The 18,683-nt window shown below is 53.9% G+C and overlaps 1 protein-coding gene across 1 annotated transcript in view; it reads right to left on the reverse strand.

The window, feature by feature from the left end:
- Nucleotides 1-207: 207 nt before the first annotated feature.
- The window catches only part of MN1 (MN1 proto-oncogene, transcriptional regulator), a 36,934-nt gene continuing 18,458 nt past the window's right edge, over nt 208-18,683 (reverse strand). The window contains exon 2 of the mRNA XM_080941132.1: nt 208-2,506. Within this exon, the coding sequence (XP_080797258.1) occupies nt 2,331-2,506 (176 nt within the window). The 3' untranslated portion in view covers nt 208-2,330. The remainder of the gene's footprint in view (nt 2,507-18,683) is intronic.

The raw sequence follows: 18,683 nt of genomic DNA on the forward strand, positions 1-18,683 counted from the left end.
TGCGCATGTGAACAGGCAAGCACATGTGCACACAAATGTACACATGAGCACACACATGCACACGTGAACCCCCATGTGCATGTGGACACGAATGAGAACACGAATGTGCACACACATGTGAAAACGTGGGCACACCACTTATAACCTGTGTGCACAAAGGAAGGATCCTACGGAAAGAAACAAGCCCCTCCCACAAACATACCCAGACACCGTTAACGTTGTATTTATTGTTATTTAAGCTGCTCAGCAAAACATATACACGTATATACAGTATGCGTGAATAAGGAAGACTCAACTTTACATATTTTTTTTAAAAAAAGAAAGAAAAATACCACTCAGTTTCATGAGCTATTGTCAGTCACTGTCTTCCAACCAAGCATTCAAAAATGGGTTTCTTTAAGAGTCAAAGAAAAGCTTCCAGGCTCGCGCCGCACCGCAGGGTTAAGGGTTCATATTATACATGTGCAATAGCGCTTTCCTTCTCTCTACTGGAGTTGGCTGCGTACTGATTACGGTGTTCCCAGGCTCCTGCGCTTCGGGCGCGGTTTCCTTCTACTTTTATTCTTTCCACTAAACCAAATTTAATGACACGATGTCCTTCTGCTTAAGGCTATTTTAAAAGCTGCTCCACCCCAGGGTCGTGCGGAGTGAGAACAGGTAACACCGGACACTCCGAGTGACCTGTGCCCATACGCTGCGTGTGGAGTCGATGCTGGGATGTTTGCTGACGGCCATTAGCACGCTCGTCCTTAAGCACTGAAAACTGTCATTCTTGTTTGGGGAGGGACAGCTAGATATCACAGACTCTGAGCAACCAAAGCCTGAAGGATGTTCCTATGGCCCGTGGAAGAGGGAAGCCACTGCTTTGGGCACAGAACAGGGGGCCCTTCCTGCTCACCAACCCATGTCACCTGTTTCTGCTCTCTGAGCCCCATCACACTGCCCAGGTAACTAGTGCAGACCCTGGGGGCTCAGGCCTCAGCCATGAGGAGAAGGACTTGGGGGAGATAGCCCGCCTTGGGCAAGGGACTCCCACAGTTGAAAGTCCTTTAACTGCTAAGAAAGGGAAGTGGGGGAGTCTGTCAAGTTAGGGTAGGGGCTCAGAAAGGAGTAATTGGGGAGACATACTGACAACAAAAATGGAGCTGAAACAGGAGCGCTGGCCCTGGTCCGGACCCTCCCAGGGATGCACGGGCCCACGGCACTGCAGCGGCCACAGCCACGTAGGTTGGCAAGGCTGTTGTCCATCAGCTCTGCAATCTCTGCTCCTCTCTGCTTAGGCGGGGATAGCTGCTTTCCCGAGGGACACAGTGGGAAGGGCTCTGCTTTTAAATCGGAATGAAACCAAATCAAAAGGGCAGAAGACATCCCACAAAGGGGACATGAGGCCCAGGGATGGGCATCACGAAGCCACTCAATTTATTCTCTTTCCCTCCAGGAGCTGTGAAGGAACTTCAGGGCCAAAGAGTGTCTCAGCCAGAGTGTGGCTGCCTCAATCCCCCCCTCCCAGGGATGGAATCATGGTGGGCTATGCCATCTGAGAGATCAGGGCCAGGAAGTCCCTTGGACAACTGATGGACTGCACTTGTGCCCTTTGAGGGTCACAAGGCCACAGAAAAGGGAGAGGGTGCCGTGTGACTTCAGTGAAGGAGGGAGTACTCATGACCCTGGCAGGCTCCTTTCGAGTGGCTGGGCCCTGAGTCCCAGCACCAGAGGGACGGCTCCTCTGGAGAGAAATGGAAGCTAGGTGAAGGCTAAGGGCCAGTGAGGAAAATACCTCTCTCTGCAAGTTCTCAGGGAAGAGAGAAAACCCAGTGACTGACAGTGTCTGTCACCAGTCAACGCTGCCATGACCCTGTGGCTTCCACCCGGGGAACGCTCCAGGACTCTATCCTCCAAGATCTCCATAGGGATGAACAAAGCCAACAGAAAAGAGGGAGGGAAAAGAATCAAAGAGAATTTTTAAAAGTGGGGTTACAGGGAACCCCTGGCCAGGCTTAAACAAGGGAAGAGCCTTCTAGAACGCACGCCGAGTATAGAAAATGGGGGTTCTCTAGCAGGAAAAGGGCTTACTTGTGCCAGCATTTGCTGTTGAGGCTGACACAGGCATGTCACGGTGTGGCACATCATTTCTTTAAGACAACTTTTTTGAGGTTCTCCTTTTTATCACCTTCCCCAGCCGCTTTAAACAAACCCTTTCCAATCTGAGTGCCACTAAGCAAGTACCAACCTAGACCAAAAAAAAAAAAAAAAAAAAAAGAAGAAGAAGAAGTCAAGAGTCCGCCCAGCCAGAGGCCCTCCCGGTGGTTAGGGCAGCGGCTCCCTTGGGCTCAAGTCAGGGCGGCCACAAATGTCCCGAATCGGTTAGAGATGTCGGAGTGCAGAGACCGCCAGGTGGGTACGGAGGTGCGGGCCTTGGGGTCGCCATCTGTGCAGTGGACAGTCAGGCACTGCAGGTGGCTGCCGGGCTGGGTGGCTGGGGCCTTGTTGGTGGGGTGGTCATGAGCTGCAGAGAAAGAAGACATGAGTTAGTGACCACAGGGAGACCATGCAAAGTGACAGGCAGAGAGTGAGAGGTGGCATCTCGCCCTCTCCTGTGGCTGGAGATGGCCTCAGAAGCCTGGGCCATAAAGACGACATGAGAAAAGCCCACCACACCACAATACGCCACACTGTATCCAAGTCTGTTACCCAAGCAGGGGGAGGATGGGATGGGATGACATCATAGTGTGTCCATCTCTGGACAGTTAAGACACCAGGAAAGCGAGAAGCCCGTCTGACAGCACATCAGAGAGCACACGGGGCTTTCCAGATACTCTGAAGGGGTGGGGGAGACTTCCACTCCTTTGTACAGACCACCTGCTGTGAGCCTACTATGCGCTTGCCACTTCCTTAAATAGACAGACTGCGCACCCCCAGGGAGCTAAGAGTGGTCACCTCACTTTATAGCTAAGAAAGCTGAGGTCCGGAGAGGGGAATGGCCTGCCTCAGGGGACACGGCTGACAGGATTGGGGAGGACTCAGTAGAGACCAATGAGGCAGAGGCTAGACTATTCTGTGGCCATGTCTCTGCAGCTTCCTTCCTTCCAGAGGCTCCTGTCCCTCCTTAGGGAACAGGGAGTGGGCTCAGAAGAGGCGACCTGGGGAGTGGGCTGGCAAAGGAGATGCCTATGGGGTACCTCCTATTTCCTTCACCCTCCCAGCCCTGTACTTCACAGACAAAGCGTTTGTGGCCCAGAGAGTGACAAAAACTTGCCTAGAGACACACAGCTCTGAGATTTCCCTCCTCCCCCATGCTAGCTAGCCCTACAAAGGTATCCCCCTGTTCTCTGAAAATTCGATGACCCAGACACACGGGTATCAAGGGCCTCAGGGGTTTGTATAAACTGTAAAGTGCCTTAAAGTGCTCTAGGTAGTAGACTACATCATCCATCACGATGGCTGAGGTGGGTGGTTCATGAGAACTCAGTCAGCCGCTCACACAGAACCACAGGTCACAGCTGTCTCTGGGTAGATATGCCCGCAAGGAACAGGCATTGAACAGACAGATCAGAAACTTTCAGAGCACACCGCCGAGCAACTCTGGGCCCCGCCCTACTATGTTTGAATGACAGTTTCCCAATCCCCTTTTCCAGAGGCTCAGGCACCCTACCTATGACTGTATGACTACCCTTCTGCCAGGAAGGCTCAGAGAGCTAGGTTTGAATGCGGGCTAATGGCGAATTCCGTAGACGGGCAGAAGGACAGAATTTGGGTGGGGGCCCAGCTCCGATTAAGGGGTCACACCCAGATACTGAACTCTGTGACCCGCTCACCCTCGTCGATAGGGCAGAAGTTGCCCACCCACCCCACCCAGTACCTAGGATTAAGAGCCTAGCCCTAACTTGCAGAGTAGAGAGGCCCTGAGTGCTAAGCCCCACCCCCTGGGCAAGCCTCATGACTTAGGGCCCCACTCTAGGGCATCTGGGTGGGGAGAGCAGTGGAGTCCTCACCCACTCAGCCCTGAAGCACTTATCTGGGACCTATTATTTCCCCTGGCATGGTGGCCTGTGGAACCTCCCACCAGGCAGCACCACTTTGGGATCAATCGGGGTGGCTCAGAAGTGACTTCTCCACTACTCTGTGACAGTTCTAGGCCCTGATGATGGCCTGGGATAGAGAAGTCCCAGGTAGGGCTTCTTGGAATGACCCTGGGAAGATCGTAAGGCCCAGAAGCCTGTGAAATCCCTCATTTCCTAATCCTTTGACAGGTAGTCCACCCACCACCAGGTTCTTTACCCATCTCAACAAAGAAACGGAGGTTTCAGGCATAGGTTACCGGTTGGCTTTTGCTGGTGGACCCATATCCAGTCTACCTCAAGATGGAAGAGACAGAAGCTCAGCCCTTAGCACATGCGGGTCCCAGCCTGTCCCACAGTCCTTACCCTGCTTGAGTCCACTCTGGCCCAGCTGAATCCCTGTTTATTCCAGAACGAATTATCCCACAAGGGGCGGGTCACCCCTCAACAGGCTCATGAAGCTGCGCCTGCATCTGTTACACACACCGAGAGACAGAGGCACCGAGAAATAGAACCCCTCATCAAAGCAGGGATGAGCCACCTGGGTGGGCTCAGGGCAGAAAGACCCGTGCCCAGCTCTGCCTGCAGGCCCCAGGACAATGATAGGAAACAGGGTCCCCCCAAGCTTCTTAAGCATGTATAGTAGGCTCAAATAAATCCACTCCCCGGTCACTCTCTGCTTTTGTTCCCCCACCTGACACTTGCTGTGTCTGGATCTCAGAGCCAGGCCTTTGCTGCACCTGAGGTAGAATCCAGGACTGTCTAATCCCATCCTCCAACAAGCCAGCAGTGAAGCACTAATCTTCCTCCATTTTGGCCAGAAGCACCTGCGGCTTAGAGAAGATGAAGGTCTGACCTGAGGCACAGGGCGTTGGTACAAAACTCCCCAGTCTCAGCAGGGACCTAACGAGGCAGTGAACCCCAGCCTAGTGTCTACATGCAGTCCTTTCAGGACAGAATGACGTTCTTCAGCTCTTGACTATGTAAGCAAGACTGTAGCCATCCCATCTACAGAGTCATTACAGTGGGGGTTACCCATCATGCCCTAGGATGGTGGTCCCTCGAACTGTCAACTCATAGATGAAAAATCTATCCCGAAGACGCTGTTCAAGTCCCAGCCAGGAAGACTCTGAGTCTCCAAACCTCCAGTGGTGGGCACATGCAGATCTCCATTTCAGCAATCCAGAGGTAACATGGTCCCCTCACCAAGTCCCTGGGGTATAGAATACCTGGAATCCCTGTTTATACACTGCTGGCAGATGCCACAGGTTGGCTTTCTCTTTTTTAGCCTAGGGTTCCTCCTAGGTGAGGCTTCATGCCTAGGCCTCTGGACTGTCTGCAGTACCTGTTTCTCCATCTGTTACTGGAGGGGCCATGCTGGGAGAGCCAGGCTCATGCAGTATAGGTGAAGTCTGACAGGGCCTACCCAGAGGGGAGGGGCACCAACGTCTCTAAATATCCCCTGCATGAACCTCACTGACAGCGGCAGAAGCCAGAGCCCACAGCTGACTGGCCAGGAGAGTTGGAACAGCACCTGTGACAAAAGATGATTTCTCATGCCCATAGCCAGGATCAAGGCTGGCTCTGGATGGCCCTGTAAGACCTCCAAGGCCCTTCCTTCTCACAAGACCAACCCTTGACGGCCACAGACCCCACACACGGTCATTACTGCAGATGGCTTTGCCTCACGGCATTGAGGTCAGAACCAGTCTGGCTCACCCAATGCAGAGCCATGTGGGTTTCTGTCTGCCAGGCTGAAGGCCTCAGGGAGAGAGCGAGACCTTAGCCACAGAAACAGAGGAGGCAGTGCGGCACAGCCAGGGGGCAGATGCCCAATGTCTCCGAGCTTCCGAGGGTCCAACAGCAATGGCAGCCTGCACCTGTGCACTGGGATATTGGCGTGTGTCTCACCCTTGGGCTTTCAGGCCCTGGAGTCAGAGATAGGGAGCAGGTATGCAAAGGGAGCAGAGAAACCAGGAACGGGAAGGGTCTGACTTGGCTGGAGTGGCTACTGGAGCCAACTGCCCACTGGTCGCCTGTCTTCTTCCTTCCTTCCTCTTCCCCTCTCCCCTCATGGCTCATTCTCCCCCTTTGCTTTGGGTGCTTCCTCCCCCATCCTTCCTCCCTCTAGGCAGGCAACACAGTCCTGGCTGCCCCTGTTCTGCACAGAAGCTCCAGCCAGGATCCCACATGGGGCCCCATGCTCAGGCACCAGCAACCATTTTGGCAGCCTCCTGCCTCAGCGGCTCTCCAAGAAACGTTCAGAGTCCTGGGATGAGGATTCTGGTCAGGCCTTCTGTTCTTTGCCCACCAGAGGGATGACCAAGATGGGGGGGGGCATGAATGGAGTTCAGCTAGTGCACAGATGGAGGGTGGGCACAGAGGGAGGTGGGTGGTCTCACCTCTGGACGTGTCTGAAAGACAAAGAGCCCAGGGCCTGCAGGTGCTACTCAACAGCCCAGGATTTGGGGGTGCCAGACCTAGAATAGCAATGCTTTCATCTCTGTGGGGGCTCCCTCTGGCCAGCCTGAGAATGAGCTGGTATTTTTAACTCTGGCTTATGTAATAGGGAGTGTAGGCCTGAAAAACAGCTAATGCCACCCCCGACATCCACAGAGGGAAGCATATTCTGAATCTCCTTTATTTGGACCCAGGAGGGGTAAAGGGAGAAATGCTGTCTCCTGTGACCTCTGCCCTTGGCTGGGGTGGGGCTGCTGGGTCTCCGGGCAGGAGAACTTCCTTTCCTTGAGACTGCCCACACCAGCTCCAGCCTGCCCACACCAGCTCCAGCCTGCCCACACCAGCTCCAGCCTGCCCACACCAGCTCCAGCCTGCCCACACCAGCTTCAGCCTGCCCACACCAGCTTCAGCCTGCCCACACCAGCTTCAGCCTGCAGCCACTTTGCTCCCTCTACCTCTACTATGCACAGGCCTCTCTCCTACTCAAACCTTCCATAGCTCCCCAGTCCCCAGCAGTGAGCCCTGACTTTACACAACCTCCTGATCACACATTTGGCCTCTTGAGTGAGTCTCCTGTGTACTGTCCCTACACAAAGCCCTGTCCTGGCCATACCCATCCACACTGCTGGTAGCACCTCCCCACTCCCCCCCCTGCTGACTTCTACCATCCTTCCTGCCCTGCTATCAAACCCATGGGGGGGGTGTCACCAAGCCAAGGTACATGACCTCCAGCCCTGCTGGGAGGCACAAAGAGAGGCAGTTGTATGTCCAGGATCCTCCCCACAGGCTGCCGAGATCAAACACCTGGAAACATGGGCTCAGGTGAATGGGGTCCTGACAGCAGGGTCTGTGTGTGTGTTCATGCACATGAGTGAGTGCACATATGTGTGTGTGAATGCATGTGCGTGCCCATCACTGGGTGTGCACAGGAGTGCACCTAAGTGTGCATGTGGGCGCACATATGCATTTTCATGTACCTGCATGTGTGCTTATGTACCTGTATGGGTGCATTTGTGTGTGTACAGATGCATGTGTTTATGCATACCCGTGTACCTGTGTGTGTACCTGTGTGTGCATGTGTGTGCATGCACATGTGTACATGTGTCTCTCTGTGTGTGATGTGTATGTGTGTACATGTGTGTATGCATACCTGTGTGCCTGTGCACACACACATACACACACACACTTGTGTAGCATGAAGAAGCCAGAGTCCACACAGGTATCTTCCTCTGCAAGTCTTAGTTTTTGAGACAGGATCTCTCACTGAGACTGAGGCTCATGGGTTTGACTGTATGGACTGTCGAGCCCCGAGGACCTTCCTGTCTCTACTTCCAGAGTGCGGAGGTTATCAGTATGGGCTGCCATATCTAGGTTTGACATGGGCACTGGGGATACAAGCCCAGGTCCCCATCCCTGCACTCCAACACTCTGCCCCTTTCCCGACTGTGCTGTCTCCTAGCCCTCCCCTCTCTTCCACGGTGCTATGGCTTGTCTCCATGAGGTTGCCTGTGAACATGGTGTGGCATGGTTGTCATCCCAACAGTCAGAGGCTGAGGTGTGAGAACCACCTGTGTGGAGGACCCGGTCTCTGCTGTCTGTGCTGAGGTTCAGGCCCACAGCTCAGTCCTCCCGCTCCTGGTACACAGTCAGTGTCCTCGTGACACCCCGCCCATTGTGCGGCCTTGTGTAAACCCCTCACGCTCACTAGGCTGGCCTCTCTGATAACTGTGGCAGGTGAGTGTCCAGCCTTTCCTTTTATAGGAGGGAGTGCTACACAGTCCTTCTGTGTAGCCCAGGCTATCCTAAACTTACAGTCCTGCCTGGAGATCCTGAAGACAGCACCCCATGCCAGATGTGGTTAGTGCTGTTACTTTCACAGGCTCTGGAGCCACCCTGGACGCAAGCCTCCGGGACCCCCAACTCTGAATGGAGTTGGTTACAGAAGAAGGACCTGTCACAAACACAGGCAGCTCCATCGCAAACAAGTGCTCCCAGACCGAACTAAAGGGAGAATGTGGGCTGAGTACCACATCCATCTCTCCCTCTCCCTGGCCGTGGTGTGAGGTGATCAGCTGCCACCATGACTCCCCGTCATGACAGACTTCGTCCCTGAGCTGTGAGCCTGAACAAAGCCCCTTCCTTAAGCCGCTTCTACCTGTGCTTCTTATCACAGCGACAGGACACGCGGCCAGGGCACTGGCTGACCCACAGTGTCTCAGTTCCTTGGGAGTGAGTCTGTCTCACAGGCAGAGGTTGGGGTAGGACTGAGGTCCCCAGAGCAAGAGACAGAGGCCTTGACCTAAAGCTTCAGGAACAGTGGCCTGCTGGTGATTCAACATGGCATCTCACAGGGACCAAGACAGGTGGCATCTGACCTCAGCTACCTCCCCACCACCATGTGGTGGCCTTAGCTCTCCCTATGATGTCCAGGCGCAGTGTTGTGTGACAGACCTTAGCCATGACTCTGTACCACCAGCCACAAGCTACAATTACAATAGGAGACACAGGTTCAGCTGACCCTGGGTTGCCACAACAGCCAGGGCACAGGGGCCCATTTCACAGCACTGGAAACTGAGTCCAGGGAGACTAAATTCACAGCACTGCAGCCACAGCCAGCCATGCCCACACGGTCTGGTCATTTGCAGAGATGAAATGTCCCGATTGGTGTGGGTGGTAGGGACTATGGCCCAGTACCTCCCTCATGGTCTCTCCTCCTTTCTCTATTCCCATCACCTCCCTCTGGTCAAGTCTTGCTTTCTAGGAAGGATGCTCAGGCTTACGCAGAGAGGTAAGAATTACCCAAACTAGACAGTCACAGAGCCCCTTGGGCGCTGTCTCATGAACACTGCTCCATGCAGCTCTGCCCTTTGTCATGGGCCCTGAAAGAAATTCCTTTCATCCCTTCGGCCCCAGCACAGGGCCAGGCTGGATGGATAAAAGCCGAGCTGAGGATCAGAAGTCCATGAACCCGGCTTTCAGGGCCCAGAAGAGTGAGGACGGCCATTGTGGGGACTCTGGGCAAACAATTCGCAGTGCCTTGAGACAATAGCAACTGTCAGTCAGGTGGCCCTGAGGGAAGGAGAGGGCGAAGCAGAGAGGGTGTGGTGACACAAGGGACACTGTCCACAGGCTGGGCATCATCTCTCTGGACTGGAGAAACTCTGATGACCCTCTTCTGGGAGATCCTGGCCTGAAACACACCCAGTGGTCTTTTCGCTGACCTGACTCTTGGGGACTTAGCTCCTCCCGCCACAAGTTCCCACCAAGCCTCAGGTCCTCATCCAGGATGCAGGACAGAAAGAACAGGGTTCCCAAATGCCAGCCCCATGAGCACCTGTGACCTTTAGTTGTTCTTTTGTACAGTGACTGGAGGCTGAAAGCTGGGTGACCTCACACGAGACGCTGAACCTCTCAGAGCTCTAAGGGACTCATGAATTCTTCCAGGATATGATGACTTAGCAATGAGTGTGTGTGCAGAGTGGGTAATGTGGGCATATGGGTGTGGTTTGTATGTGTTTGGGAGATGTGTGTGTGTGGCATATGATGTATGTGTGTGGTATATGATTGGTGTGTGTATGTGATGTGTGTCTGCATTGTATGTTGATATGTGTGTGTATGTGTGGTGTGTGTGAGTTTGTGTGGTACATGGTATGTGTATGTGTGTGAGAGTGTGGTATGTGCATGTGTGTGTGTGCGTGTATATGTGTGTGGAATATGAAGTGTGTGTGTGAATGTGTAGTATATGAAGTATGTGTATATGAAGTATATGTATATGATATGTGTGTGTGGTATATAATGTTTGTGGTGTGTGTGTGTGTGTGAAAGAGAGTGGTATGTGTGTGTGGTATATAGTATGTTTGTGGTGTGTGTGTGTGTGTGTGTGTGTGTGTGTGTGTGTGAAAGAGAGAGTGGTATGTGTGTGTGGTATATAGTATGTTTGTGGTGTGTGTGTGTGTGTGTGTGTGTGTGTGAAAGAGAGAGTGGTATGTGTGTGTGGTATATAGTATGTTTGTGGTATGTGTGTGTGTGTGTGTGTGTGTGGAAGAGAGTGGTATGTGTGTGTGGTATGTATGGTGTATGTGTGGTGTATATAGAAGTGTGTGTGTGGTGGGGGTATATGTAGTGAGAATGAGACATGACAGTTATCAGGTGTGTGTATGTCAGGAGTACTGCATGTGTGTGCTCTGTAAGCACACTTATTGAACCAGAGGATGATGTCCATGTCCTGGGCCACTGCTCTCTGCCTCATTCTCTTGAGGCAGTGTCACTTACCAGACCTAGAGCTAAAGCTGGCCAGCAGCCAGCAACATCCATCCCCCTGCCTCCACTCTGCATGTTGCTGGGGTTGCAATCTTGTCAATTCCCCCGTAGCTCTCCAGCTGGGGCTGAGCCTTGAACCTGGGTCCTCATGTTCCCAGATCAAGTTGCTGCACTCACTGAATGTCTTCCTGGCCTGACAATACTCCGTCCATCAGAACAAACAAGCACACCCATTTCGTCAGTGATCCAGCCTTCAGCGGCTAGGATGGATTGTAGAACACGCATTTCCAAAAGGCTGATGGTCCAGGTTGAGGTCCTAAGGTACCTGCTGCCTGTTACCCACATAAGTTCCCACAGCTCGTGTTTCCCTGAACGTGGGGTCTATGGGTAGTCGTTCACCTTTGCAGACAAAGCTCTAGGTGACCAATACATAAGTGACAGGGACCATGCAGTGTGCTGGGTTCTAGGCTCTGAGAGGTCACTCTGACCCACACTCTGTCCTCAGAGCTTTCAGCCAGAACATGCTGGTAAATAGTGAAATGCTGTGTCCTGGGTTATGCTGTGGGCCGTGTTATGGGCTGTGCCATGGGCTATGGTGGGGCCTGGGCAGTAGCCAGGGCTCAAGGAGAACTCAGTTAGAGAAGGTATGCGGGCAGATTTAAGGCCAAGCACAGAACTGTTCAGGAGAGGAAGAGGTATGTCTGGCATCGTGTGGGGGAGGGGAGCTCTCCCTGAACAACAAAGAGCTTCACACAGCCCTGGACATCCAGAACCCTGCCTGGACCCTGACTTAGACTTGGGGTTGGCAGTGAGGAACACAAGCTTCAAAGCCCAGTGGGCTCAGTCTTGGGGTATCCAGGAAGGAACTTGGTCCTCCTGAAAGCAACTCGGAGCCTGAGAGGAATCAGAGTCAGGGCAGGGTGTTGGGGATATGTCAAGATGGGTAAGAGTTCACACTTTCCTTACCTCAGTCTTGGCACAGACTCCTGACTGGGAAAAACACATAGTCCCTGGAGTCCTTCCGCCATGAGCAAGCTGGAGATCAAAGCCACTGTCACAACACCTGAATGACACTCTGAAAGACTCTTGCCTAACCAGGCCAACCAGGAGCCCTGGATGGCGTCCAAGTCACACCTGCAGCTTGGGTCCCCAGACCCAGATGGCCTCACCTCAGCCCGCCACACCTCCCCGCACCCATGCCTCCCCTCTGCAACAGATAGACGCAATGATTACAGCCTGCACCTCACATCAGCGAGTCCTCACTTAAGTTACAGGGTGGGAGACAGAGGCCCGGGAAAGATCTTCTCCATGTTTTCCTGTGTGTGCTGTGAGACCAGAGGCAGAGCAGCTAGGAGACTCATCTGTGCAGATGTTTATGCTGTGGCTAGCAGCCCCACCCCACCCCCATCTAGTCCCCAACACCACTGAGGGCCCTGTCTTGTCTCCTGACCCAGTCACAGAGACAATTACCCCAGTATAGTCATAAAGAACTTTGTCGCAAGTAAGTCTTCAAGATGCTTAGCCTAGACTAGTCACAGAGACACTCACCCCAGGCTAGCTTACCTTGGTTCACACCGCAAGTAAAGTTTTACTAGCCTGTGGCCTCCCTCGCGGAGATTTTTATGTCATTGTGGCCTGAGTCTGGGTTTTGCAGACAAACAATAGTTGACGGAAATTCTGGGCACCCAGATTAAAAACGAACCACTGTTGTATAATCCACAAATCCCAAATATTAGCTGGCCCCTGTGCAGAGAAAGTTGCCAACCTTCAAACCCGAGGCTCAAGTTTATACAAGGAGGAAGGCATCAACCTACGCTCTAGACACATGAGGACATCACACCATGAGGCTTAGGGGTTCTGAGATACCCTTACAGGTCTCTGTAACCCTACCTTTCCTCTGACCAGACACCTCCGACTGAAAAAGTAAAACCAATGAACCAGAATTGCTCTAAAAATGCTTTTGAGTTAAAATAAATAAATACATAAAAATAAAAAACACGGGGGAAAAAATCAGTCCAGGCATTTCCACAGAAGGAAGACGAGTTCTCTGAGGTGGACCAAGCCAGCCACATCAAGCCAGAGAAGCATCCTGGAAGCTAAGCCTCAAACTACAAAGACAGAGATGGGATAGCCCACTGCAAGTCCCTCGAGGCTGACTGATGTCTTTCTGAAACAGGGTCTCACACAACCCAGGCTAGCCCTGGGCTGGAGGAACTCGATCCCCTTTTATCCACCTCCCCAGGGTTGGGATAATAAGTGTGAACAGCCAGGTTGCTTCTGCAGTGCTGAGGATCAACCCAAGGTTTCACGCACACCAGGCCGGGATTCTGCCAACCGAGCCACATCCACAGCCCCAGCTGGTCCTCTGGCAGCCCGTGGGGACCAAGGCCACATGACTGAAAGTGACAGGCTGGATTTGAACACGGGTTTGTGTGGGTCCAGAGCCCACGTCGTGTTAAATGGACGCTGGACTTAGAAGGAGCCACCCACCCCAGCAGTGGGGAGAGATCTCTCTGAGCACTGTGTTGAGAGCTAACCCCCAGGTCCTGAGTGCCCACACTGGTGTTCCTGTCACCAGGTTCTCCTCTCCCATGAGAGAAAACCAGGTGCCAGGTGGGCCAGAACCTGGCTGTGTGACCTCAGGCAGGGCTCTGCCTGTCTCTTGGCTGCTACCCCTTTGGTGATTGGAAGGTGAAGAGTCAGCTGACAGAATCGTGACTCTGTGACCTGCAGAAGCCCCCAGTGGGCGTTTCCCACCCCCAAGGGCCCCGTGGGCTGCTGGGAAATGTTCCTTAATCTCTCCCTTGAGGGTGGGAGAAGGCTTTGAAGGCTTGAGCTCTGATGACTGGCTTAGCTCTGAGAGTTCCCCCCGGGCCTGCAACACCCAAGTGCAGTTTCTGGGAAGTAACCCAGGAAGGTGGGGTGTGGACCCCTCCAGCAGCAGAGGCCTCCGAAGGAGGAGGCGGGTGCGGGGGTGGAGGCCAGTGACTGAGTCAGGGTGGCCTCACCTCCTGTCAGATTCCCCCACAAGTCACATTTGGTAATAATACCCATACTCCACCTCTGGAGCTGGTTTCTCTGTTTGCCTTATGTCTCTAGGACACATGGTCTGGAGTGGAGCCCAGAGCTTCCACTTCCGGGGGCAGAGGTCAAAGTCCCTGTGACCTTCCAAAGAAGAACCACAGTTCTCACACTCAAACGTACAACCCAACGGTGGGGTTTCTATATACCAAGGGTCCTGTCTTCTGTTCGTTGGACTGACTCTGCTATGACACACAGTATGTCTTGTAATTTGCCAGTTGCCCAAAAGAGAGGAAGCTTTGCTCTGGGCCTCCAGGACAATATGACCAGGAATCTGCAGCAGACTGCTGGTGGCTATATACACAGAACTTTCTGAGGGCCTACTGTGCTCTTCCGGGCTCATGGTAGGGTGCTCCCCCAGGTTCACAATCCGGGCAAGTTAGCTCCACTGGATGCCTCACCCCCTTCCCTTCCCCCACTCCCCTTCCCTACTCCCCCACGTACCCCGGCGCACCCTGTAGGTTCAGCGAGAACTCTGCACATGCACATGCAGTGTCTGCAGCAAACAGCCTAGAGGCCAGAGTCAGGGTGTCCCGAGGTTACCCCCTCCCGCACACATGCTCAGAGTTGAGGTGTCCCGAGGTTACCCGCCTCCCAACCCCGCATGCAAGCACCAATGGCTCTGATGCCTCTAAATTAAATGAGATTTGGAAATGAGACCCTAGTCAGACCTTTACAGGCCAAACAGTCCCACGGGGGACCAAGAGACCAGGCTGGTTCATGAGGACCAGGGCCATGAGGCCAAGAGCTAGCTCGTGACAAGTGTCTCTCCTACAGAAAGCAGCCACCACATCCTGACAGGAGGACCCTCTGCCCATGGTGGAGTTTCAGGGTCAAAGGACACCCTCGGGGTCACGGGGCACCCTTAGGGTCAAAGGCCATTCTCTGGGTCACTGGACACCCTCAGGGTCACCACATGATACTGGCCGCCATTATAGTCCATCTCAGTTAACATACGTGTGCATCAGCCACGCTTATAAGTCTCCAGCGCACGCATGCACGCATGCACGCACGCATGCCTTATGAGGATGCTTAGAGGGAAACTATGGTGTGCAGGAGTGGCAGGATAGGAAGAGAGTCCTGGCTCCTAACCTGTGCCACCGTGACCCCGCCCACTTGACCTTAGCAGTTAGCATCCATTGTCACCATGGTTTCCCTCATAATAATGGCCACTATGTCACCTCCATCATCACCACCAACACCTTCACCACCACCATCATCACCACCGTCATCTACTACCAGGCCTGTAGCTCGTATCCTGGGGCTTCTCCCTCCCCATACTGGGCCCGGTCCTCGGCTGGACCAGGAATCACAAGACCAAGGAAGACCTGGCTTTCCCAGCCTCTGCCCCCAGGTCTCTGCCATGACGGAGCCGGAACGAGCCCCCAAACATGGCTGCCCTGCCCAACCACAGGAAGTAAAGGGGATGTAGATCCTGGAAACTGCTGAGCAGGTGAGGAGGGAGGGAAGAAGGACCAGAAATCATGTGGGAGACTAGTCTGGTTCTGCTGCTGCAGATTGTCCCAGGCTGCACTGGGCCAGAGACTGTGTCCTGGGAGAGAACTCAGGTTAGCCTCTTTCATGCCATGCCTCACCCATCCCAGAGGTGAAATTGAGTCAGAGGGGGGAAAGTGGTTGGCGTGGGGCTTCCTAGGAGAGCGGCAGGATTTGAACCCAGGCTCACATCATTCTGAGCCTCCCAATGCCTCAGTGCAGGCCTTGAACAGATGGGAAAACTGAGGCCCAGCATGTTCAGCAGCAACCACCCTTAGTCCAGGCTGGAGATGGGAAGCAACCTTCAGGCTACCCACAGATGGGCCAACCCTACCAGGTCTTCTTCCCTGAGACCAAACATGACCATCTTCCCGGTGCTCAGATGGGAAAACTGAGGTCTGGAGACAGCACACCGCCAGTCCAGACCAAAGTCACCCTGACAGCTCTCTGCCCAGGAGCCCCACCCACTTCCATTTCCCTTTGGTGATGCCTGACCTTTGTGTTTCCATAGCCTAGCCGAAGTCAGCATGTTCGTCTGTACAATGGGTCCCTGTAATGAGAGCACTGAGGGTAACGCTGTGTGCCTGCAGCCTCACTGTGTGCCTGCTGCCCCAGTGTGTGCCTGCAGCCCCACTGGGTGACTATGGCCTTCGAAGACGTGGCTGTGGGAACATAAGGGGGCGGGGCGTGAGCTGCTTGGAGCTTGGAGCATGAAGGAGTGGCATGGGGGGAAGTGATGTGTGGAGTGTGGCATGTGGGGGTGGGGCTTGCAAAGAGGTTTGAGGATTGAGGCCTGGGGAAGCCACACCCAGCCCCACCCTCCCTGTCTGCTGCTGGGAGGCTGAGCTCAGTGCTTCCTGCCAGACCTCAGTTTCCCTACCAGACACAGCAGCCTGTGCTACACTTCTGAGGGTGGCTGCCATCAGTGTCCTGGGCAGGGCGAGGGAAGAGAAAGCACCACAAAGGACCCGGAGCTTGTGGAGAAGGGAAGAGGGGCACAGAAAGAAGCCAGGCTCTAGCTTTCCTCCTGCAGAGCTCCATTACCTCCCCCAAGCAAGCTTAAGTCAGATCCGGGCTCAGCTGACACTGATGTGCTTCAGACCAATTAACCCTGAGGGTCCTTGGCCCATGTCTTCCAGGGCAGGGGTGGCCCTTGGAGGGTACAGGTGGGGGGTGGGGGAAGCCTGAAGGCAGGAGTCTGGCCAGCAGCACCAGGGCAGGCATGGGACAGCGGATGCTGCAACCCTGGCAGGGGACAGTACCTAGAGCCACGCTGCAACCCTTTAACACAGTTCCTCGTGTCAGGGTCACCCCCAACCATAAAATTATTTCCGTTGCTGCTTTACAAATAATCTTGCTGCTGTTACAAATTGCTATAAATCATAATGTAAACATGTGATATGGGACCCCGTGGAAAAGGTCACTTGGCCCTCAAAGGGCTCTAGACTGGCAGGTTGGGATCCAGTCCCTGGGCTGTGCATCACCGAGCTCCGGCTGTTCTCTCTACACGGCATTGCTCCGGCTCCTCAACAGCCCTAATCTCTTCCAAGCCACCCGGCAGTCAGAATGACAGGCCTGGCTAACTGGGGTACAGATTCATCTTGGGGGTGAAAGAGCATGCGGGGAGGAAGGGAGGGAAGAAAGAGTGGGGGTTCAGTAGGCAGCAGCCATACCTGGTCAGCTCAGCCCTGACCTTCACAGTGTGAGTTTGAGGCAAGCCTGGGCCATGTCTCAGAAGAGGGAAGACCTACAGTATGTCTTTCCCATCCCTCCCTGGTGAGCAAGGTGGGTGACAAGCATCAAGGATGGGCGTGTGACTAAGAGCCATTGGGCTTGTGTGCTCACTGCCCACACCCGCACACAGGCGGACGTCTGTGAGACAATCTTAGCAGCCTCCCCGGGACCTTCCACGGCAGTTTTCTCACATTAGCAAGGGGCAGGTTTTCCAAAGCCCACACAAATTGGGCCTAAAAAATGGTTCGGGGGGGAGAGACACTTGCTGTCAAGCCTGGTGACCCAAGTTCAATCTCCAGGACACACAGTAGAAGGGGAGAACCAACCTCTACACACTGTCCTCCAACCTCCATGTACACATCGTGAAATGTGTACACACATACACACAAGTAATAAGTGAGCAAAAAAAATAATAATTTAATTAGAAAAAAAAAAAAAACACCAATGTTCATGCTTCAACAGATGCATTTTTCTACCGGCTTGCACTGGAAAACACACAGCCAACCTGGGAACGGATCCCCGTACCCCAGCCCCTGGGATCATCACAACCCCAAATTACAGACTGATCTCTCCTTTGGGCCTGCCCAAGATGGCTGTGCAGGGATGCTGAGCTGGCTCCCCCATCTCTCAGGGTCCCGGATTTTACCTATCAGTGATATGTACATCTCCATCCCCGCCTGTAACAGTGAAGTGGGAAATCCCACCATAGTCATCCGGGCCCTGAAGACGGCAAGAAGATGAGTAATGGCACATGTACCACAGGAGATGTGCGGGGCAAGGGCAAATAAACAGGCCAGGATGGAGATTCCCCCGGGGAGATGAAAGATCTTGGTCTCTGCCCCAGTTCTCTGGTGGAAACCTAAGCTTCTGGAGTCAAAGACAGCAGGGTGCTGGGGCCCTTCTGTTCAGTATTATCTGTGACAGGCACTGGGCCCACCTGAAATCAACAGGAAGCAGCCGTGCCAGGGTGGCCCTGTGCCCCTGCACACACAAAAAACTCCCTGCTCGTTTCGGAGAGGCCAGGATCCATGTCTTGGATCCGGAGGCCCAATGAGATAAGGCTGGCTTCTCCCCAGCCACAGGCCATAATGACACTGATGACCAGGGCTTTAGGTCCAGCCCTGTTGCCGATGAGAAGCACTCAGCAAAAACCATACTCGCGCAGGGCAGGAAGTGTGGGAGAGCAGTGTTAGCCTCAGTGTGTGGTAGGGAAACACACACTTCTGTGCCCCCCCCCCCCCGTAAACATGGCTCAGAAGGTATGAGTCTGTATGCCATCCCTCCAAGATGGAAAACCTTGGCCAGCGCACAACCCTCTGCCGAGCTTCGATCGCCCTATCTGTAGACTGAGCTTTAGGCCTCAGGTTCACGGTCCCTTGCCGTACAGAAAGCTGGAAGGGAAGCAAAAGGAAGAAGCTTCTAGAAGGTGGAAGCCAGGCAGTCAGTCACCTGGGTGGAGCCTGTGCCTTCCGGCTGGTGACCTCTGTGGGCCTCAGAAACAATGGCTGAGGGACAGAACAGAGGAGGCAGGCACCCCAGTCCAGCACATAAATCCAACCTTGCCCTGTGGGGTGAACAACGGACTCCCCAGGTGAG

The sequence above is a fragment of the Micromys minutus genome (assembly GCF_963924665.1).
Source record: "Micromys minutus genome assembly, chromosome: 29".
NCBI classification, from domain to species: Eukaryota; Metazoa; Chordata; class Mammalia; order Rodentia; family Muridae; genus Micromys; species Micromys minutus.